General features: G+C 42.8%; 1 protein-coding gene across 1 annotated transcript; it reads left to right on the top strand.

Annotated features, from left to right (window-relative positions):
* The first annotated feature begins 248 nt into the window (after positions 1-248).
* Positions 249-20,306, top strand: LOC129020271 (uncharacterized). The gene is made up of 4 exons (XM_054464401.2): positions 249-519; positions 624-827; positions 7,599-7,686; positions 19,327-20,306. Exons 1-4 carry the CDS (start codon positions 503-505, stop codon positions 19,393-19,395), a joined length of 378 nt encoding a protein of 125 aa, XP_054320376.1. The 5' UTR covers positions 249-502; the 3' UTR covers positions 19,396-20,306.
* Positions 20,307-23,304: the final 2,998 nt, after the last annotated feature.

Here is a 23,304-nt window from a genome sequence, read left to right as displayed (position 1 = left end):
GATGGAAATGCAGAAATCACCCGTCTTCCGCATCACTCACGCTGGGAGCTGTAGAACGGAGCTGTTCCTATTCTGCCATCTTGGCTCCTCCCCCCGCCTGTTTGGCAGCTGCTTCTAATTGGCCATCTTGGCCCTCCCCTACCACGTGACCTTCTGTAAAATGCCTCCACTCTCCAGGAACGCTCTCATTTTATAACTTTGTCTGAAACCAACAGCACGTTCATTGCACATATCATGGGCTCATTTATTTCACTTATAAAGGACCTGGCCAAGGAAGCAATAGTGCCTGAAGTGGCCAAATTTCTGACGGATATGATAGAAAAATGGTGTGCCGACCAATTCATGACACGTGTCCCAAAACTAGTAAAACGAGCTGTATTCGACCTGTTGAGGTCTCTAATCGAGAAGGTGCTCATCTATGTACTGGAAAAGGAATATTCCTTTCCTTACAAGCTGCGGAAAATCTTCAGAAACATCTCATATTTCCTGAAGAAAATGATGTATGGACAAGCAGCACAGGTCGTTCAGATTTAACTTTCTATTCATACATCCAGCACGATATTCACACAATTGTCACGAAACCTTACCAGTTGATGAGTCCTGCACGTTTCCTTTAATTTCAGGAGGAAGAGGGTAATCCGGATGAATTTCCTGACCTACTCGGCTGCTGCGATTAAACAACCACCAGGAAATTTTGACGACACTGTTCTCCTGAGCTCCTCCCTTTCCTCCGGGAACAAAAACATTGAAACTACAAAAATAAAGTGTTATTTGGCTGGAGTGAGGTCCCATGTCTGTTTATGCGGTGGCTCACTGCTCAGGATGGGGTGAGTCTCTGGGTTGTGCACTGAGGAGGGGAGGCTCTCAATCTGGAGAAAACCCATTGCAGGGGACACCTCCATGGGGACTGAGGGACTGAGGATGAGGAGCTAGACTGGGTCTAGGGAAGGAGGAGGTTTCAGAGGGTGAAATTCTGGCAGTAAATCCTGGGGGTGTTTGGGAACTTCCTCCTTCTCAAGGAGAAGTTTCAGGGAGGGATAAAGACAAACCCTGGGCTCCTTGAGGGGCCCTTACTAATTTGAGAGGACCTTATCCGGAAGGAGAGTGACAATGGCCTCCTTGAGGACTGAGGACCCTGAATAAATGAGGCCCAGTTCCAGTCCATGGGAGATGAGACCTTCAAGGGAAACATTTTGGTTGGAACAGAGGAAAAGTGCAGCTCTGCAGCCGCAGAGGAAAACCCTGCAGTGTGAAAGCGACCCTGGAGGGGCCCTGTGCGCTCTGAATGCTTCTGAGCCCCCATCCCCTGTCCCCGCCTCTTTTTCTGGATTCTTCCAGCTCGGCTGTCTCCGCCATCTTCTGAGTGCTCCACTCTGACTTATTCAAGTCTCCCTTCTGCCTTCCAAGTACTCCAAAATCTTTCAGATCTGTGTCCCTACCCCTGTTTTTAGCACGTGTTCGGGCTCCAGGTCCCTGAAGGTTTCTGGCCTGAAATCCATCTCCCCAGCGGCGTGGACTGAGTTCTAGAGACTCCACACTCCGCAAGGTTCCCAGGCCCCTGAGGGACAACCGAGTGGGGTGCGCACTTCAGGGCTCCACACTCGGCAAGGTCTTTCAAGCCATTGGGGTCCCCTTCTTAGTTTTTTCCACCTTTCTGGGCTGCAGTCACTCCATAAATGCTGGGATCTGATCCCCACCCCCACTCTCCTTTCCTCAATTCTGAAGGCTATACGCTCTGCAAGGTCCTCCGGGCCCTGGATCCCCTCCCTCCCCCTATGCCCATGCTCCTAGTCAGCCCTGCTGGGGTCCACTCTTTTCAGGAACTAATCATTCTCATGGAGCCTTGCTAACCGTAAAGCTGTGTGGAAGAACGGCTTTGAGGATAGAGGTGGAGATTTGGCTCTTCCATAGTGCCACTCACCCACCCCGCCATGCTGCCACTGCCAGACTCAGACCCCTGTTTCAGGACAAGTGGCCAGATTCACTCCTGGACAGCACTGGACACTGGCCTTTTCTCTGAAAACTACTCACCCTTTCTCTAGTCCCCACTTCATGCCAGCCTCATACCCTCTTCCTTCCCCCACGCTGGCTTCTAGGATCCTCCTCTGCTCAGACAACCTCCTCTGTGTCCCTCACCCATTTTTAAAATGCTTTGGGGCTCCAGGTTGGGGAAGGTTCCTGCCTGACATCCACCTCTTTCCAAACTCCTTTCTTCTCTTGAAAGGCTTCTTGCCTTCAGCCCCACTTCTGGCTCTGAGGTTTCAGGACACCCTCCTCTTCATCTTCACTCTTTTGACCACCAGCTTTTTAGGAATTTGAACGTCCCTCTCATCTTCATGAATCCTGTCCAGGCATTTGTTGACCCCTTCATCAGATACCCCTGACCTCACATTGCCAAAAGTCTACCCCTTCCCCAGTCACAAGCGAATTAGACAAAATCCCAGGGGTTTGACCTCAACTCTGAGTGTGCACACAGGAGCTCTCCCTGCAGCCACTTCCTTTTAAGCAAGGTCTAGTGTTCCTCCCTTGTTGTAATGAACTCTTTGTCACACGGAGGACGTTATGGAGCCCTTATGATCTTTCACTGTCTTTCTGCCCAGTGTTTTGTCTTTCCATGGACTTTTATAATTTTTTTTGATGGACATTTTGTTCTTTCAATGTCCACCCCTAATTTTGGACATCCCAAAGCTTCTCATGTGTTTCCTGAAAGCCATTTACAGGAATGGCTGTGCCCAGACCCTCTTCCCCAGGATCCTCCTTCACACCTGGTAGGTGCCTCTCCTAGAGAGATTTGCACTCAGTTGACATGCAGTCACATGGCCCAGATGGTTGTTAATCACCCCCTTCCTGGCAACAGCTAGCAGCCAGGGAATCACTGGCACAGACACCTCAGGGTGACCAAGATGAGGCCACCTCTGTGCTGAAGGCTGTGCTCCAGAGCCTGTCTGGGATCAGGCTTAAGCAGGTCTTCAGCCAGACCTGATGATACTTGGTTTCCTTGAGCTGCCTGGCCTGAGCTATCGGGAGCACTCCCTCAATGCAAATCTTGATTCCCTATCTCATGTTCTGCTTCTAGAAACCATGACCTGGCAATTGCTACCGGCAATGGTCCTGGGAAGTCAACCCTAAGTATGGATTCTGGGGTTGGATGACTCCCCACAGGACTGCAGGGAGCAACGATCACTGCTGGCAGTTGGAGGACAGAGAGTCGCTAGGGCATGTGACCACTGTGAAACCACCTTGGGTAATTTTGGATGAACTATGGTAGAAGCACTGAAGGTACATTGCTTTTGGTTTGGAAGATTGTAGGTAAATGATAGCGATAGGAATGTGGAATTGGATGGCTGCAAACCAGTGCCATTGATGCATTGAAAGAGGAAAAGTCAGGCTGTCACCTGCCACTCAGCAATTTAAAGTGTGAGAGTTGGGACTAGATGTGGTGCCTCACATCTATAATCCAAAGATTTGGGGAAACTTGAGGAGGTAAGATCTTTTGAGTCAAGGAGTTCCAGACCAACCTGGACACCAGAGCAAGACCTTATCTCTACAACAAAATTTTCTTAAACATTAGATGGGCTTGGTGGCACGCACTTGTACTTGTAGATCTAGCTAATGGGGAGCATGGGATAAAAAAATCACCTGAGCCAGGGACTTAGGGGTTACAATGAGGTATGATGGTGCCACTGCACACACTTCAACCTGGCCAACAGAGTGAGATTCTGCTTCCAAAAAAATAAGAAATAAATGAGGTTTGAGAGTTGGAAAGCATCATCTTCTCCTAGAGCCAAAGGACATGTACAACTGAGGCCCAGGAAAAAGGCTTCATCACAAAGAGACCATCATCAGTGGAGCTGGGAGATGCATTCCCCCTCACCCTGCCTTGAGGAGGCAGTGGAGTCATCTGTCTGGGATCCTGTATGACCCAGCCCTGTTTGTTTGTCTCTTTGGCTTCTTTGGATTTGTGTATTTTAGCTGTTGTAACTGTAAAACGAACAGAGTGATTGTTTTGAGTTGTGTTAGTGATGCTAGCTCCATCGTCATCCTGAGAGTGTTGGGAACTTTTGAATTTGTGGCAAGTCGGAGGGTATTGTGAGTGACCTGAGATTGCCAAATTGGGGTTGCATTGGATGTGAGGTTAGGCTAGTGGAAAAATATGCCCAGAACCAGAGGAGTGTGGGTTCACTGCAGGTGGTTAGGCTCAGATCCAAATTGTACGGATGGATACCTTTGGGGTAAAGAATGACATAGTTGAGAAGTGCACGTATTAGTCTGTTCATGCACTGCTATAAAGAATTACCTGAGACTGGGTAATTATTTTAAAAACTCAGGTTTAATTGGGTCATGGTTCCACAGGCTGTACAAAAAGTATGATGCTGGCCATCAGCTTAACTTCTGGGGAGGCCCCAGAATAGTTAGAGTCATGGCAAAATGTACAAGGGAAGCAGGGTCATCTTCCACGGCCAGAGCTGGTGCAAATGTTAGGAGAGGTGATACACACTTTCAAACAAGCAGTTCTTTTGAGAACTCCATCATGGGACAGCACTTATGGGATGATGCTAAATTATTCATAAAATATCCACCACCATGATCCACTCAACTCTCACCAGCACAACCAGCCCCACCTCCAACGGTGGGGATTACAATTCCATATGAGGTGTGGGTGGGGACACAGATCCAAACTAAATCAGTGGGCATCCTGGATTGGTTCTACTATAGAAGAAGAACCAGGAGCTGACTATGATCTTAAACATTACCCATGACGGCTGGGTGGGGTGACTCATGCCTGTAATCCCAGCACTTTGGGAGGCTGAGGTGGGTGGATCGCCTGAAGTCAGGAGTTAGAGACCAACCTGGCCAACATGGCGAAAACCTGTCTCTACTAAAAATACAAAAAATTAGACCGGCATTGTGCTGGATGCCTGTAATCACACCACTACACTCCAGCATGGGGAAAAATACCAAAACTTCGTCTCAAAAAAAAAAAAAAAGACTGCCCATGACCAGTGCACCAGTGAGAGGGACACCAGCATCACTGAGAGGCAAGTGCTGGACATTCTTCATAGGTCAGAGCTCAAAGCAGGGGACACTGTTACAGGGATGGGCTCCATCCATAGCACCAAAATGGTGAGAAGACATGGGAATGGCAGAGGCCAGCACTTTGCCATCAATGCAAGGTGTGCATAAGGAGGTGACACCAGTGCCAGAGTACATCATGGGGGGACTGCCCTGCAATATCTAGGACTTACCTCTTAGAGTATGTTTCTTTAGCGACAACAGATATAAACGGCAGACAGGTGTGTCCCTGCATTAACAGGAAATAGAAATCATCAAGAGGAACAGAAGGCAGATTTCAGCAGCTCCTTAGAAAGTCATCATCCTTCATCCAGTTAAAATCTGAGACAGTTCTCACATGAGAAGGCCTAACTCAAAAAGAGGCTGGGTTCTCATGAGGCAGGTTTATGCAAAACCAAGGAAGGTGTACAAGTTTGGAATTCTCCAGTTTCCCTTGGAAAAGACCTACAGTCATTTGCTTAGGTAACTGAGCACTGAACGAAGGTGAGTATTGTTGTCTTTTGGAAGCTCTTGACCATGAAGGCCTTGTTGGCATAAAACCCATGGTTTGGAAACATCACCATGACCCTTGTTAGAGTAATGGCTTAAGGGTGGGAGTCAGGAAATTGATGTATTCCTTGCCAACTTCTGCCTCTACGTGAGGGAACTCTGTTCATGCACCTCTTTCCTGTATGGTTATGTTCCTAGGATCTCATGTATAAACAGGAGTCATAGACTTAGAAACAGGAAAAATACTTACAGTGTTTTTGTGGCCTGTGAGCTATGACTTATAATCCTAGGAAAAAAACAATTGCAAATGGAAAGCCTAAGTCTATCAATGCTCATCCAAGACAATATAATCAATAAAAACCAATATCAACTCTCAAGGCAAATTATTTCCCGTATATAGATGGCAGAGATGAACACAACCATCAAAAACTCAAGGACCAGTGCTATTGGTCCGGTCATCTGTTTCATGGAATTCACCAGTCTGGTATCTTCAGAATCCAGAAGGATGATGGCAGATGGCAGGAAACTAATGCAAACACCATCAGGTGTGGCCCCAGTGTAGCAGCTGTGATGGATGTTTTCTCCTTACCATAGCAATAAATAACACAACCTTGGTCACACTGTGTGCACTGTTGGTCTGCAAAATCCATGTTTTGCAAAACTCTTCAGGAAAGTGGAGCTGTAATATTGGCATTGACATGAAAACAACAGCAGTATTTATTCACAATCTGAATTTCTCTGTCTTCCTGTCTGTCTCATTAGCCATCCAAGTAGTCCTGAGGAACCAAGCCCATCAGAACATTCTGCAACATAATACACAGCTCCATTCTCCATTCAAATTTTGTTGTTGTTGTTGTTGATGAGACAACATCTTACTCCATCACCCAGGCTGATGTACAGTGGGGCTATCTGGGCTCACTGTAGCCTCCAGCTTCCAGGCTCAAGGCATCCTCTCACCTCAGCCTCCTAAGTGGCTTGAACTACAGACACACAGCGACATGCTGGGCTATTTTTTGTATATTTTGTAGAGACGTGCTCTCACTATGTTATTCAGGCTGGACTTAAACTCCTGAGCTCAAGTGATCCAAGCACCTTGGCCTCAAAGTGCTGGGATTACAGGCCTGAGCCACTGCACCCAGCCCAATCTCCATTCTACTGATAACAATGTCATTGCCAGGTCTGATGGACAGGAAATGGTAAGGTTTCTGAAAACCTAAGGATCACACAGCGAGTTCCAAAGGCTGAAAGTGCATGTCTGTCGACACTGATACCAATGACATCCAATGGTGAGAATGACATTCCTTGCAGTCCTAGCTCTACTCACAACAAATCTATACTGAAGTGTAAGAGTTTGATGGTCATGGGGACTTTCCATATCTCTGCCTTTCAGCGATGTGCCATGTCTATGAAGTGTTTAGAAATGCAACAGCCTGAGGTACGCTGGGCATATCCTCTAATAAAAAGAAAAATGCCATTTTGTGGTCCTATATTTCTACAAGTTGAAACACATGGGCCTGTGATCCAGATGAGGGAAATGGGAATATCTCCACTCATTCACCTTCATCCATGAAGCCCATTTGAAAGCTTTGGGTTTCCCATCCTTGTAGATTTTAGTGTTGTGGGCTGGGTGCGGTGGCTCTCACCTGTACTGCCAACACTTTCGGAGGCCTAGACAGGTGAATCCACTGAGGCCAAATGTTTGAGGCCAGGCTGGCCAAGATGGTGAAACTCCATCCCTACTAAAAATACAAAAATTAGTAAGGTATTGGGGCCAGCACCTGTAATCCCAGCTGCTCGGGAGAATGAGGCTGAAGAATCGCTTGAACCCAAAAGGCAGAGACTGCAGTGACCCGATCCTGCCTTTGCACTCCACCTGGGCAAGAAGAACAGAACTTCTGTCTTGAAAACAAAACAAAACAAAACAAAAAAAGATGTTAGAGTTCTGGGTCTAGAGGTCTATACCCCAGAAAGAGAATGGTTTCACCAAGGGACAAAGAAGGAGTTGCTTTAAATGTTGACTTGCCATTTCTTTTCAGTGTGTTTGTTCTCTTGCATCAAGAGACCACCAGAGAAGTGGTGCAATTACCTTCCTGTGAAGAATCATTGACCATCATCTGCAAGAGGGTGAGATCCTGGTATATAATTAGGGCAGAAATACTTAGTCTGAGAAGGGTATGATATCCAGAGGCCCTATTAATGATGTCCTTTTCTCCATGCCTGACTCTGACTCCACGTGCTGGCCTCCCCCAGTGTGGATGGCCTCATGGCCTGCTCGGACTCTGAGGTCCCACCCCAAGTGGCACCGCCATGGAGGGCTCTACTCTTGTATGGGCTCTGACACTCAAACTGAGACACTCTCCCATGGACTCCTCTTCACCCACTTGGGGTCTGAAACTGGGCTACTGCAGCCCTCCCTAACCTGGAACAGAGCTTTCGCTGCTATTACACAAGTCATAGAGGCTAACTCCTCATTTTTCCAAGCTACTTATTGAAACATTAGTCCTGGGTTGATAAGACAAGATAAGTTAACTTTTCATAATTTTGCTTATCAAGTTTTGAATAAATTCAAATAAATTCACCTTTCCCACACACCTTAGTTTTTGACATCACACGCACACCCATACTCACAGGGTGAGCATGAAGGCTTCACTGTCAGTGGAGAAAGTGGCAAAACCCTTCTGTGCCTCATCCTGGTCTAGACCTGGCCCTCATCCTTTCCCACTCTTCCCCTCATTCCCTTCGGTTCATCTACACTGGCCTCCTGCCTGCTGCTCCACCTCCCTGTGAAGCTCACCCCTGCCTCAGGGCCTTTGCACATGCAGTGGCTTCAAGCCATATCCTCTTCACCCAGATCTCACAGCCCCCATTCTTTTATAATTCAGGTCTCAGCTTGCATGTAATCTCCTCAGTGAGGATTACCCATATCACATAGTTCATTCATTCATTCATATATTCATTCAAGGGCATATTGACAAAGCAGCTACTTCATGCCAGGCCTTGGGCTAGGTGTTATGGATATGGCAACAAAGAAAACAAGAGTTTTCTGCTCTCAAATTTTTACCCACTTAAAGCAGAAATCATACATCATCTGTAAATAAATACATCATCTGTAAATAATGATGTAAATAAATACATCATCTGTAAATCTGTAAATAATGATGTAAATAAATACATCATCTGTAAATGATGTAAATAAATACATCATCTGTAAATAAATAAAGTATAATAATAATAAAAAAGTAGGTTTTTTTGGTTGGAGGTGACGGTGAAGCTTGCAAATACCATCTTACAACATGTCATTTTATTTTATTTTATTTTGTTTTATTTTATTTTTAATTTTATTATTATTATACTTTAAGTTTTAGGGTACATGTGCACATCGTGCATATTTGTTATATGTGTGTACGTGTGCCATGTTGGTGTGCTGCACCCATTAACTCGTCATTTAGCGTTAGGTATATCTCCAAATGCTATTCCTCCCCCCTCCCCCTCCACAACAGTCCCTGGTGTGTGATGTTCCCCTTCCTGTGTCCATGTGTTCTCATTGTTCAATTCCCCCCTCTGAATGAGAACATGCGGTGTTTGGTTTTTTGTCCTTGTGACAGTTTGCTGAGAATGATGGTTTCCAGCTTCATCCACGTCCGTACAAAGGACATGAACTCATCATTTTTTATGGCTGCATAGTATTCCATAGCGTATATGTGCCACATTTTCTTCATCCAGTCTATCATTGTTGGACATTTGGGTTGGTTCCAAGTCTTTGCTATTGTGAATAGTGCCACAATAAACATACGTGTGCATGTGTCTTTATAGCAGCATGATTTATAATCCTTTCGGTATATACCCAGTAATGAGATTGCTGGGTCAAATGGTATTTCTAGTTCTAGATCCCTGAGGAATCACCACACTGACTTCACAATGGTTGAACTAGTTTACAGTCCCACCAACAGTCTAAAAGTGTTCCTGTTTCTCCACACCCTCTCTAGCACCTGTTGTTTCCTGACTTTTTAATGATCGCCATTCTAACTGGTGTGAGATGGTATCTCATTGTGGTTTTGATTTGCATTTCTCCGATGGCCAGTGATGATGAGCATTTTTTCATGTCTTTTGGCTGCATAAATGTCTTCTTTTGAGAAGTGTCTGTTCATATCCTTCACCCACTTTTTGATGGGGTTGTTTGTTTTTTTCTTGTAAATTTGAGTTCATTGTAGATTCTGGATATTAGCCCTTTGTCAGATGAGTAGGTTGCAAAAATTTTCTCCCACTCTGCAGGTTGCCTGTTCACTCTGATGGTAGTTTCTTTTGCTGTGCAGAAGCTCTTTAGTTTAATTAGAGCCCATTTGTCAATTTTGGTTTTTGTTGCCACTGCTTTTGGTGTTTTAGACATGAAGTCCTTGACCATGCCTATGTCCTGAATGGTATTGCCTAGGTTTTCTTCTAGGGTTTTTATGGTTTTAGGTCTAACATGTAAGTCTTTAATCCATCTTGAATTAATTTTTGCATAAGGTGTAAGGAAGGGATCAAGTTTCAGCTTTCTACATATGGCCAGCCAGTTTTCCCAGCACCATTTATTAAACAGGGAATCCTTTCCCCATTTCTTGTTTTTGTCAGGTTTGTCAAAGATCAGATAGTTGTAGATATGTGACATTATTTCTGAGGGCTCTGTTCTGTTGCATTGGTCTATATCTCTGTTTTGGTACCAGTACCATGCTGTTTTGGTTACTGTGGCCTTGTAGTATAGTTTGAGGTCAGGTAGTGTGATGCCCCCAGCTTTGTTCTTTTGGCTTAGGATTGACTTTGCAATGCAGGCCCTTTTTTGGTTCCATGTGAACTTTAAAGTCGTTTTTTCCAATTCTGTGAAGAAAGTAATTGGTAGGTTGATGGGGATGGCACTGAATCTATAAATTACCTTGGGCAGTATGGCCATTTTCATGACATTTTTTCTTCCTACCCATGAGCATGGAATATTCTTCCATTTGTTTGTATCCTCTTTTATTTCATTGAGCAGTGGTTTGTAGTTCTCCTTGAAGAGGTCCTTCACATCCCTTGTAAGTTGGATTCCTAGGTATTTTATTCCATTTAAAGCAATTGTGAATGGGAGTTCACTCATGATTTGGCTCTCTGTTTGTCTGTTATTGGTGTATAAGAATGCTTGTGATTTTTCCACATTGATTTTGTATCCTGAGACTTTGCTGAAATTGCTTATCAGCTTAAGGAGATTTTGGACTGAGACGATGGGGTTTTCTAGATATGCAATCATGTCATCTGTAAATAGGGACAATTTGCCTTTCTCTTTTCCTAATTGGATGCCCTTTATTTCCTTCTTCTGCCTGAATGCCCTGGCCAGAACGTCCAACACTATGTTGAATAGGAGTGGTGAGAGAGGTCATCCCTGTCTTGTTCCAGTTTTCAAAGGGAATGCTTCCAGTTTTTGTCCATTCAGTATGATATTGCCTGTGGGTTTGTCATTGATAGCTCTTATTATTTTGAGATACGTCCCATCAATACCTAATTTATTGAGAGTTTTTAGCATGAAGCGTTGTTGAATTTTGTCAAAGGCCTTTTCTGCATCTATTGAGATAATCATGTGGTTTTTGTCTTTGTTTCTGTTTATATGCTGGATTACATTTATTGATTTTCGTATGCTGAACCAGCCTTGCATGCCAGGGATGAAGCTCTCTTGATCATGGTGGATAAGCTTTTTATGTGCTGCTGGATTCAGTTTGCTAGTATTTTATTGAGACTTTTGCATCAATGTTCATCAATGATATTGGTCTAAAATTCTCTTTTTTTGTTGTGCCTCTGCCAGGCTTTGGTATCAAGAAGATGCTGGCCTCATGAAATGAGTTAGGGAGGATTCCCTCTTTTTCTATTGATTGGAATAGTTTCAGAAGGAATGGTACCAGCTCCCACTTGTACCTCTGGTAGAATTCGGCTGGAATCCATCTGGTCCTGGACTTTTTTGGTTGGTAAGCTATTTATTATGGCCTCAATTTCAGAGCCTGTTATTGTTCCACTCAGAGATTCAACTTCTTCCTGGTTTAGTCTTGGGAGGGTGTATGTGTCGAGGAATTTATCCATTTCTTCTAGATTTTCTAGTTTATTTGTGTAGAGGTGTTTACAGTATTCTCTGATGGTAATTTGTATTTCTGTGGGATTGGTGATGATATCCCCTTTATCATTTTTTATTGCATCCATTTGATTCTTCTCTCTTTTCTTCTTTATTAGTCTTGCTAGTGGTCTACCAATTTTGTTGATCTTTTCAAAAAACCAGCTCCTGGATTCATTGATTTTTGAAGGGTTTTTTGTGTCTCCATTTCCTTCAGTTCTGCTCTTACCTTAGTTATTTCTTGCCTTCTGCTAGCTTTTGAATGTGTTCGCTCTTGCTTCTCTAGTTCTTTTAATTATGATTTTAGTGTGTCAATTTTGGATCTTTTCTGCTTTCTCTTGTGGGCGTTTAGTGCTATAAATTTCCCTCTACACACTGCTTTGAATGTGTCCCAGAAATTCTGCTTTGTTGTGTCTTTGTTCTCGTTGGTTTCAAAGAACATCTTTATTTCTGCCTTCATTTAGTTAAGTACCCAGTAGACATTCAGGAGCAGGTTGTTCAGTTTCCATGTAGTTGAGTGGTTGTGAGTGAGTTTCTTTATCCTGAGTTCTAGTTTGATTGCACTGTGGTCTGACAGACAGTTTGTTATAATTTCTATTCTTTTATATTTGCTGAAGAGTGCTTTACTTCCAACTATGTGGTCAATTTTGGAATAGGTGTGGTGTGGTGCTTTAAAGAGTGTATATTCTGTTGATTAGGGTTGGAGAGTTCTGTAGATGTCTATTAGGTCCACTTGGTGCAGAGCTGAGTTCAATTCCTGGATATCCTTGTTAACTTTCTGTCTTGTTGATCTGTCTAATGTTGACAGTGGGGTGTTAAACTCTCCCATTATTATTGTGTGGGAGTCTAAGTCTCTTTGTAGGTCACTAAGGACTTGCTTTATGAATCTGGATGCTCCTATATTGGGTGCATATACATTTAGGATAGTTATCTCTTCTTGTTGAATTGATCCCTTTACCATTATGTAATGGCCTTCTTTGTCTCTTACGATCTTTGCTGGTTTAAAGCCTGTTTTGTCAGCGACTAGGTTTGCAACACCTGCCTTTTTTTGTTTTCCATTTTCTTGGTAGATCTTCCTCCATCCCTTTATTTTGAGCTTATGTGTGTCTCTGCAATTGAGATGGGTTTCCTGAATACAGCACACTGATGGGTCTTGACTCTTTACCCAATTTGCCAGTCTGTGTCTTTTAATTGGAGCATTTAGCCCATTTACATTTAAGGTTAATATTGTTATGTGTGAATTTGATCCTGTCATTATGATGTTAGCTGTTTATTCTGCTCGTCAGTTGATGCAGTTTCTTCCTAGCCTTGATGGTCTTTACAATTTGGCATGTTTTTGCAGTGGCTGGTACCAGTTGTTCCTTTCCACGTTTAGTGCTTCCTTCAGGAGCTCTTTTAGGGCAGTCCTGGTGGTGACAAAATCTCTCAGCATTTGTTTGTCTGTAGAGGATTTTATTTCTCCCTCACTTATGAAGCTTAGTTTGGCTGGATATTAAATTCTGGGTTGAAAATTCTTTTCTTTGATTTGCATTTCTCTGATGGCCAGTGATGGTGAGCATTTTTTCATGTGTTTTTTGGCTGCATAAATGTCTTCTTTTGAGAAGTGTCTGTTCATGTCCTTCACCCACTTTTTGACGGGGTTGTTTGTTTTTTTCTTGTAAATTTGTTGGAGTTCATTGTAGATTCTGGATATTAGCCCTTTGTCAGATGAGTAGGTTGCGAAAATTTTCTCCCATTTTGTAGGCTGCCTGTTCACTCTGATGGTAGTTTCCTTTGCTGTGCAGAAGCTCTTTAGTTTGATTAGATCCCATTTGTCAATTTTGGCTTTTGTTGCCATTGCTTTTGGTGTTTTAGACATGAAGTCCTTGCCCATGCCTATATCCTGAATGGTATTGCCTAGGTTTTCTTCTAGGGTTTTTATGGTTTTAGTTCTAACATTTAAGTCTTTAATCCATCTTGAATTGATTTTTGTATAAGATGTAAGGAAGGGATCCAGTTTCAGCTTTCTACATATGGCTAGCCAGTTTTCCCAGCACCATTTATTAAATAGGGAATCCTTTCCCCATTTCTTGTTTTTGTCAGGTTTGTCAAAGATCAGATAGTTGTAGATATGTGGCATTATTTCTGACGGCTCTGTTCTGTTCCATTGATCTATATCTCTGTTTTGGTACCAGTACCATGCTGTTTTGGTTATGAGATACCATCTCACACCAGTTAGAATGGCAATCATTAAAAAGTCAGGAAACAACAGGTGCTGGAGAGGATGTGGAGAAATAGGAACACTTTTACACTGTTGGTGGGACTGTAAACTAGTTCAACCCTTGTGGAAGTCAGTGTGGCGGTTCCTCAGGGATCTAGAACTAGAAATTCCATTTGACCCAGCCATCCCATTACTGGGTATATACCCAAAGGACTATAAATCATACTGCTTTAAAGACACATGCACACGTATGTTTACTGTGGCATTATTCACAATAGCAAAGACTTGGAACCAACCCAAATGTCCAACAATGATAGATTGGATTAGGAAAATGTGGCACATATACACCATGGAATACTATGCAGCCATAAAAAATGATGACTTCACGTCCTTTGAGGGGCATGGATGAAATTGGAAATCATCATTCTCAGTAAACTATCACAAGAACAAAAAACCAAACACCGCATATTCTCACTCATAGGTGGGAATTGAACAATGAGAACACATGGACACAGGAAGGGGATCATCACACTTCGGGGACTGTTGTGGGGTGGGGGGAGGGGGGAGGGATAGCATTGGGAGATATACCTAATGCTAGATGTCGAGTTGGTGGGTGCAGCGCACCAGCATGGCATATGTATACATATGTAACTTACCTGCACGTTGCGCACATGTACCATAGAGCCTAAAGTATAATAATAATAATAATAATAATAAAAAGAAAAAAAAAAGAAAATTCTTTTCTTTAAGAATGTTGAATATTGGTTCCCACTCTCTTCTGGCTTGTAGAGTTTCTGGTGAGAGATCCCCTGTTAGTCTGATGGGCTTCCCTTTGTGGGTAACCTGACCTTTCTCTCTGGCTGCCCTGAACATTTTTTCCCTCATTTCAACTTTGGAGAATCTGACAATTATGTGTCTTGGATTTGCTCTTCTTGAGGAATATCTTTGTGGCATTCTCTGTATTTCCTGAATTTGAATGTTGGACTACCTTGCTAGATTGGGGAAGTTCTCCTGGATAATAACCTGCAGTGTTTTCCAATTTGGTTCCATTTTCCCTATCAGTTTCAGGTACACCAATCAGACATAGATTTGGTCTTTTCACATAGTCCCATATTTCTTGGAGTTTTTGTTCATTTCTTTTTATTCTTTTTTCTCTAAACTTCTCTTCTCACTTCATTTCATTCATTTAGTCTTCCATCACCAACACCGTTTCTTCCAGTTGATTGCATCAGCTACTGAGGCTTGTGCATTCATCACGTATTTCTTGTGCCATGGTTTTCAGCTCTATCAGGTCCTTTAAGGACTTATCTGCATTGGTTATTCTAGTTAGCCATTCTTCTAGTTTTTTTCCAAGGTTTTTAACTTCTTTGCCATTGGTTTGAGCTTCCTCCTTTAGCTCAGAGTAGTTTGATCTTCTGAAGCCTTCTTCTCTCAACTCGTCAAAGTCATTCTCCATCCAGCTTTGTTCCATTGCTGATGAGGAGCTGCATTCCTTTGGAAGAGGAGAGGCACTCTGATTTTTAGAGTTTCCAGTTTTTCTGGCCTGTTTTTTCCCCATCTTTGTGGTTTTATTTTCCTTTGGTCTTTGATGATGGTGACGTACAGATGGGCTTTTGGTGTTGATGCTACACCTTTCTGTTTGTTAGTTTTCCTTCTAACAGTCAGGACCCTCAGCTGCAGGTCTGTTGGAGTTTATTGGAGGTCCACTCCAGACCCTGTTTGCCTGGGTGTCAGCAGTGGTGGCTGCAGAACAGCAAATATTGGTGAACCGCAAATGCTGCTCCTTGATCATTCCTCCGGAAGTCTCATCTCAGAGGAGTACCCGGCTGTATGAGGTGTCAGTCCGCCCCTACTTGGGGGTGCCTCCCAGTTAGGCTACTCAGGGGTCAGGGGCCCACTTGAAGAGGCAGTCTGCCCATTCTCAGATCTCAAGCTTCATGCTGGGAGAACCACTACTCTCTTTAAACCTGTCAGACAGGGACATTTAAGTCTGCAGAGGTTACTGCTGCCTTTTGCTTGTCTGTGTCCTGCCAGCAGAGGTGGAGCCTACAGAGGCAGGCAGGCCTCCTTGAGCTGTGGTGGGCTCCACCCAGTTCGAGCTTCCCAGCCACTTGGTTTACCTAAGCAAGCCTCTACAATGGTGGGCGCCCCACCCCCAGCCTTGCTGCTGCCTTGCAGTTTGATCTCAGACTGCTATGCTAGCAATGAGCGAGACTCCGTGGGCATAGGGCCCTCTGAGTCAGGTGTGGGATATAATCTCCTGGTGTGCCATTTGTTAAGCCCTTTGGAAAAGTGTAGTATTAGGGTGGGAGTGACCTGATTTTCCAGTTGCCGTCTGTTACCCGTTTCTTTGACCAGGAAAGGGAATTCCCTGACCCCTTGAACTTCCCAGGTGAGGCGATGCCTCACCCTGCTTCAGCTCACACACAGTGTGCTGCACCCACTGTCCTGCACCCACTGTCTGGCACTCCCCAGCGAGATGAACCCGGTTCCTCAGTTGGAAATGCAGAAATCACCCATCTTCTGCATCACTCACACTGGGAGCTGTAGACTGGAGCTGTCCCTATTTGGCCATTTTGCCTCCACCGGCACAACCCATTATTTTAATCCATTAAAACTTAACACGATTTGCCTTAAAAAACAAACAAGCAGAAAGAAAACTAGTAAAAACTCTATTCCTTAACTTTGTCCTTCTGCTTTTTATCTTGTTGTTTCTATTTATATCTTATTGTATTGTCTATTTCTTGAAGAGTGGTGGTAGCTCTTATTTTTTATTGGTTTATCATTCCAGCCTTTCTACTTAGAATAACAGCAGTTTACACACCACAGGTACAGGGTTATAATGTTTTTTGTTTTTCTTTGTACTTACAATTACCAGTGAGTTTTGCACCTTCAGATGATTATTTATTGCTCATCAATGTTTTAATTTTTCTGATTGAAGTGCTTCCTTTAGCATTTCTTGTAGGACAGGTCTGGCATTCATGAATTCCCCCAGTTTTTTTTTGTCTGAAAGAGTATTTATTTCTCCTTTAGGATGAAATAAATTTCATCCTAATCAAATTAATCAAATTTTGAAATTTGATTTCAAATTTCAAATTATTTTGAAAATCAAAATAATCAAAAAAATATTTTGCCAGCTATTCCATTGTAGGGTAGAAGTTATTTTTCCTGAGTACTTTCAATATCAGACCTCTCTCCTGGCCTATAAATTTCCACCAAAAAGTCTGCTGCCAGATGTATTGGAGCTCCATTGTATGTTATTTGTGTCTTTTCTCTTGCTGCTTTTAGGATCCTTTTCTTATCCTTGACTTTTCAGAGTTTGATTTTTAAATGCTTTGAGGTCATCTTTTTTGGGTTCAATCTGCCTGGTTTTCTATAACCGTCTTGTACTTGCTTATTGATATTTTTCTCTTATCTTGGGGAGTTCTCTGTTATCTTCTTAAAGAAACTTTCTACCCTTATCCCTTTCTCTACCTCTTCTTTAAGATGAATAAATTTTAGGTTTGCCCCTTTGAGGCTATTTTCTAGATCCTATAGGCTTGCTTCATTCTTGTTTGTTCTTTTTTCTTCTGTCTCCCTTTACTGTGTTTTTCAATTAGCCTGTTTTTAAGCTCACTGATTCTTGCTTCTGCTTGATCAATTCTGCTTTTGAGGGACTCTGCTGCATTCTTTAGTAGACCCATTGCATTTTTCAACTCCAGAATTTCTGCTTGATTCTTTTTAATGATTTCAATCTCTTTGTTAAATTTATCTGATAGAATTCTGAATCCCTTCTCTGCATGATCTTGAATTTCTCTGAGTTTCCTCATAATGACTATTTTGAATTCTGTGTCTGAAAGGTCACATATCTCTGTTTCTTCAGTACTGACCCCCAGTCTCTTATTTCATTTATTTGGTGAGTTCCTATTTTCCTGGATGGTGTTGATGCTAGTCGATGTTCCTCGGTGTTTGGGAATCGGAGGGTTAGGTATTTATTGTTGTCTTCACTGTCTGGGATTATTTGCAGCCATTCTTCCGGGAAAGACATTTCAGATATCTGAAAGGACTTGGGTGTTGCAATCTAAGCTGTATCTGCTTTAGGGAGCACCCCCATCCCAGTAACACTGTGATTCTTGCATACTTCTATCAGTATCATTTTGACAGTGTTGGAGAAGATCCAGTACAATTCTCTGAATTATTAGGTGGACACTTGGTTCTTTCTTTCTTTTTTTTTTTTTTTAGATAGAGTCTCACTGTGTTGCCCAGGCTGGAGGGGTCAGTGGTGCGATCTCCACTCACTGCAACCTCCACCTCCCAGTTCAAGCAATTCTCCTGCCTAAGCCTCCTGAGTGGCTGAGATTACAAGTCCATGTGTTACCATGCTCGTTTTTTGTATTTTTAGTAGAGACGTGATTTCACCACGTTGGTCAGGCTGGTCTCAAATTCCTGACCTCGTGATCTGTCCGCCTCGGCCTCCCAAAGTGCTGAGATTACAGGCGTGAGTCACCGCACCTGGCCCTTAGGTGGACACTTTCATTCCCTTTCCTTACTTTCTCCCAAACATAGAGAGTCTTTTTCTGTGTTCTGAGTTACACAATGCTGGAGGTGAAGTGATATAAGCATCAATGTGGCAACCACCACTATGAATGCACTGGCTCAGATTTGAAGCCACACACAGCACTGAGTCTTGCCCAAGGTTTGCAGGAACCTCTTTCTGACTACTACCTATGTTCACTCAAGGCTCTGGGGCTCTACAATCAGCAGATGGCAAAGCCAGCCAGGCCTGTGTTTTTTCCTTAAGAGATGTGAGATTCTCCAAGCTCTTGATGTGTGCACAGGTGCCATCTGGGAGTCAGGGACTAGAGTCAAAAATCTTAGAAGTCTACCTGGTGTTCTGTTATACTGTGGTTGAGCTGGCACTCAGATCACATTACACAGTCCTTCTAAGTCTTCCTTCTACTTTCCAAAAAGAGGAGCCTAAGCCCATAGCCACCACCATCTCAGGGCACAAGTACTACTGCCAGACAACCAGCCTCATTCCTTTAAGGTCCCGGGTCTCTTGGATAAGCTTGTCGTGTAGGCTGCCTGGCCTGGGACTCACCCTTCAGGGTTCCGGGCTCCTCTCTGGCAAAGGACAGGTCCAGAATTGTTGATAAAGAGTCAACTCCTAGAATCAGAGACCCCACATGCCCAATTAGTGTTCTGCCCCACTGTGCCTTTGCTGGCACCTAAAGTGCAAGACAAAGTCCCATTTACTTTTCCCTCTGCTTGTCTCAAACAGAAGCATTTTTGCCCTTCAGCAACCACAGCTGGTAATGTGCTGAGTCTCACCTGAAGTTAGGAAGTTTCAGAGGTCCCCACAAAAGCCCTCGACATACCACAGGGGTGTTGCAGCTGGTTATTCAGGGTCCAGGGTTTCCCCAGTTAGCAGATGTCAAATGCTGGCTGTTCTATGTGCTTTCTTTCAATGCAACAGATTCCGTATTGGCCCAGTGTGTGTCTGGAAATGTCATCGGTGGCCAGGAGTAGTGGCTCATGCCTGTAATCCCAGCACTTTGGGAGACCAAAACGGGTGGATCACGAGGTCAAGAGATGAAGACCAGCCTGTTCACGATGGTGAAAACCCAACTCTACTAAAAATACAAAAATTACCCTGGCGTGGTGGTGTGCGCCTGTAATCCCAGCTACTCAGGAGGCTGAGGCAAAGAATTATTTGAAACCGGGAGGCAGAGGCAAAGAATTATTTGAACCCCGGTGGCAGAGGTTGCAGTGAGCTGAGTTCGCACCACTGCACTCCTGCCTGGTGACAGAGGGAAACTCTATCTCAAAACAAAACAAAAAAAGACAAAAAATGAAAAAGGAAGAAATGTCATCTGAGAGCTAGAGCCTGGTGTCAGGATAAGAGTGGCCACATAAAACCAGTGTCAAGAGGTCCTTCACATCCCTTGTAAGTTGGATTCCTAGCCATTTTTTTCTCTTTGAAGCAATTGTGAATGGGAGTTCACTCATGATTTGACTCTCTGTTTGTCTGTTATTGGTGTATAAGAATGCTTGTGATTTCTGCCCATTGATTTTGTATCCTGAGACTTTGCTGAAGTTGCTTATGAGCTTGCGGAGATTTTGAGCTGAGACGATGGGGTTTTCTAAATATACAATCATGTCATCTCCAAACAGGGACACTTTGAATTCCTCTTTGCCTAACTGAATACCTTTATTTCTTTCTCTTGCCTGATTGCCCTGACCAGAAATTCCAACACTATGTTGAATAGGAGTGGAGAGAGAGGGCCTCCCTGTCTTGTGCCAGTTTTCAAAGGGAATACTTCCAGTTTTGGCCCATTCAGTATGGTATTCTCTGTGGGTTTCTCATAAATAGCTCCTATATTTTGAGATACGTTCCATCAATACCTAGTTTTTTGAGAGTTTTTAGTATGAAGTTCTGTTGAATTTTGTCAAAGTCCTTTTCTGCATCTATTGAGATAATCTTGTGGTTTTTGCCTTTGGTTCTGTTTATGTGATGGATTACATTTATTGATTTGCATATGTTGAACCAGCCTTGCATTTCAGAAATGAAACCAACTTGATCTTGGTGGGTAAGCTTTTTGATGTGCTGCTGGATTCAGTTTGCCAGTATTTTATTGAGGATTTTTGCATCGATGTTCATCAGGGATATTGGTCTAAAATTCCCTTTTTTTGTTGTGTCTCTGCCCGGCTTTGGTAGCAGGATAATGCTGGCCTCATAAAATGAGTTAGGGAGGATTCCCTCTTTTTCTATTGATTGGAATAATTTCAGAATGAATGGTACCAGCTCCTCTTTGTACCTCTGATAGAATTCCTTTGTGAATCCGTCTGCTCCTGGACTTTTTGCGTTCGTAGGCTATTAAGTATTGCCTAAATTTCAGAGCCTGTTATTGGGCTATTCAGTGATTCATCTTCTTCCTGGTTCAGTCTTGGGAGGGTGTATGTGGCCAGGAATTTATCTATTTCTTCTAGATTTTCTAGTTTATTTGCCTAGAGGTGTTTATAGTATTCTCCAATGACAGTTTGTACTTCTGTGTGATTGGTGGTGATATCCCCTTTATCATTTTTTATTGCGTCTATTTCATTCTTGTCTCTTTTATTCTTTATTACTCTTGCTAGTGGTTGATCTATTTTGTTAATCTTTTCAAAAAACCAGCTCCTGGATATATTGATTTTTGAGGGGTATTTTGTGTCTCTATCACCTTCAGTTCTGCTCTGATCTTAGTTATTTCTTGCCTTCTGCGAGATTTTGAATTTGTTTGCTCTTGCTTCTCTAGCTCTTCTAATTGTGATATTAAGATGTTGATCTTAGATCTTTCCTGCTTTCATTCCTGGGCATATAGTGTTATAAATTTCCCTCTACACACTGCTTTAAATGTGTCCCAGAGATTCTGGTACGTTGTGTTTTTGTTCTCATTGGTTTCAAAGAACATCTTTATTTCTGCCTTAATTTCATTATTTACCCAGTAGTCATTCAGGAGCAGGTTGTTCAGTTTCCATGTAGTTGTGTGGTTTTGAGTGAGTTTCTTAATCCTGAGCTCTAACTTGATTGGACTGTGGTCTGAGAGACAGTTTGTTGTGGTTTCTGTTCTTTTATATTTGCTAAGAGTGCTTTACTTCCAACTATGTGGACAATTTTGGAATAAGTGTGATGTGGTGCTGAGAAGAATGTATATTCTGTTGATTTGGGGTGGAGAATTCTGTGGGTATCTATTAGGTTTGCTTGGTGCAGGGCTGAATTCGAGTCCTGGATATCCTTGTCAACCTTCTGTCTCGTTGATCTGTCTAATATGGACAGTAGGGTGTTAAAGTCTTCCATTATTATGTGGGAGTGTAAGTCTCTTTGTAGGTCCCTAAGCACTTTCCTTATGAATCTGGTGCTCCTGATTGGGTGCATATATATTTAGGATAGTTAGCTCTTGTTGTTGAATTGATTCCTTTACCATAATGTAATGGCCTTCTTTGTCTCTTTTGATCTTTGTTGCTTTAAAGTCTGTTTTATCAGAGACTAGTATTGCAATCCCCGCCTTTTTTTTTTTTTTTTTTTTTTTTTTACTTTTCATTTGTTTGGTAGATTTTCCTCCCTCCCTTTATTTTGAGCCTATGTGTTTCTCTGCACGTGAGATTGGTCTCCTGAATATAGCACACAGATGGGTCTTGACTCTTTATCCAATTTGCCAGTCTGTGTCTTTTAATTGGGGCATTTAGCCCGTTTACATTTAAGGTTAATATTCTTATGTGTGAATGTGATCTTGTCATTATGATGTTAGCCGGTTGTTTTGCCAATTAGTTGATGCAGTTTCTTCCTAGCATCAATGGCCTTTACAATTTAGCATGTTTTTGCAGCGGCTGGTACCAGTTGTTCCTTTCCAAGTTTAGTGCTTCCTTCAGGAGCTCTTGTAAGGCAGGCCTGGTGGTGACAAAATCTCTCAGCATTTTCTTGTCTGTAAAGGATTTTATTTCTCCTTCACTTATGAAGCTTAGTTTGGCTGGATATGAAATTCACGGTGAAAATTCTTTTCTTTAACAATGTTGAATATTGGCCCCTACTCTTCTCTGACTTCTAGAGTTTCTGCTGAGAGATCCGCTGTTAGCCTGATTGGCTTCACTCTGTGGGTAACCCGACCTTTCTCTCTGACTGCTGTTAACATTTTTTCCTTCATTTCAACCTTGGTGAATCTGACAATTATGTTTCTTGGGGTTGCTCTTCTCGAGGAGTATCTTTGTGGAGTTCTCTGTATTTCCTGAATTTGAATGTTGGCCTGCCTTGCTAGGTTGCAGAAGTTCTCCTGGGTAATATCCTGAAGAGTGTTTTCCAGCTTGGTTCCATTATCTCCGTCACTTTCAGGTACACTAATCAAACGTAGATTTGGTCTTTTCACATAGTCCCATATTTCTTGGAGGATTTGTTTGTTTCTTTTTACTATTTTTCCTCTAAACTTCTCTTCTCACTTCATTTCATTAATTTGATCTTCAATCACTTATATCCTTTCTTCCACTTTATCGAATCAGCTACTGAAGTTTCTGCATGCATCACGTAGTTCTTGTGCCATGGATTTCAGCTCCATCAGTTCATTTAAGGTCTTGTCTACACTGTTTTTTCTAGTTAGCCATCCGTCTAATTTTTTTCAATGTTTTAGTTTCCTTACGATGGGTTCCAACATCCCCTTTAGCTCAGAGAAGTTTGTTATTACTGACCTTCTGAAGCCTGCTTCTGTCAACTTGTCAAATTCATTCTCCATCCAGCTTTGTTCCATTGCTGGCGAGGAGCTGCGATCCTTTGGAGGAGAAGAGGTGCTCTGTTTTTTAGAATTTTCAGCTTTTCTGCTCTGGTTTCTCCCCATCTTTGTGGTTTTATCTACCTTTGGTCTTTGATGATGGTGACCTAGAGATGGGGTTTTGGTGTGGAGGTCCTTTTTGTTGATGTTGTTGCTAT

This window comes from Pongo pygmaeus, chromosome 20 (assembly GCF_028885625.2).
Source record: "Pongo pygmaeus isolate AG05252 chromosome 20, NHGRI_mPonPyg2-v2.0_pri, whole genome shotgun sequence".
Taxonomy (NCBI): Eukaryota; Metazoa; Chordata; class Mammalia; order Primates; family Hominidae; genus Pongo; species Pongo pygmaeus.
The sequence above is the reverse complement of the archived record's forward strand: the minus strand, read 5'-3'. Positions and strand labels throughout refer to the sequence as shown.

Coding starts and splice junctions, on each gene's coding strand:
- LOC129020271 (XM_054464401.2), top strand. Junction 828..7,598: donor GGCTCACTGCTCAGGATGGG/GTGAGTCTCTGG, acceptor ATTTCTTTTCAG/TGTGTTTGTTCTCTTGCATC. Junction 7,687..19,326: donor TGACCATCATCTGCAAGAGG/GTGAGATCCTGG, acceptor TCAATGCAACAG/ATTCCGTATTGGCCCAGTGT.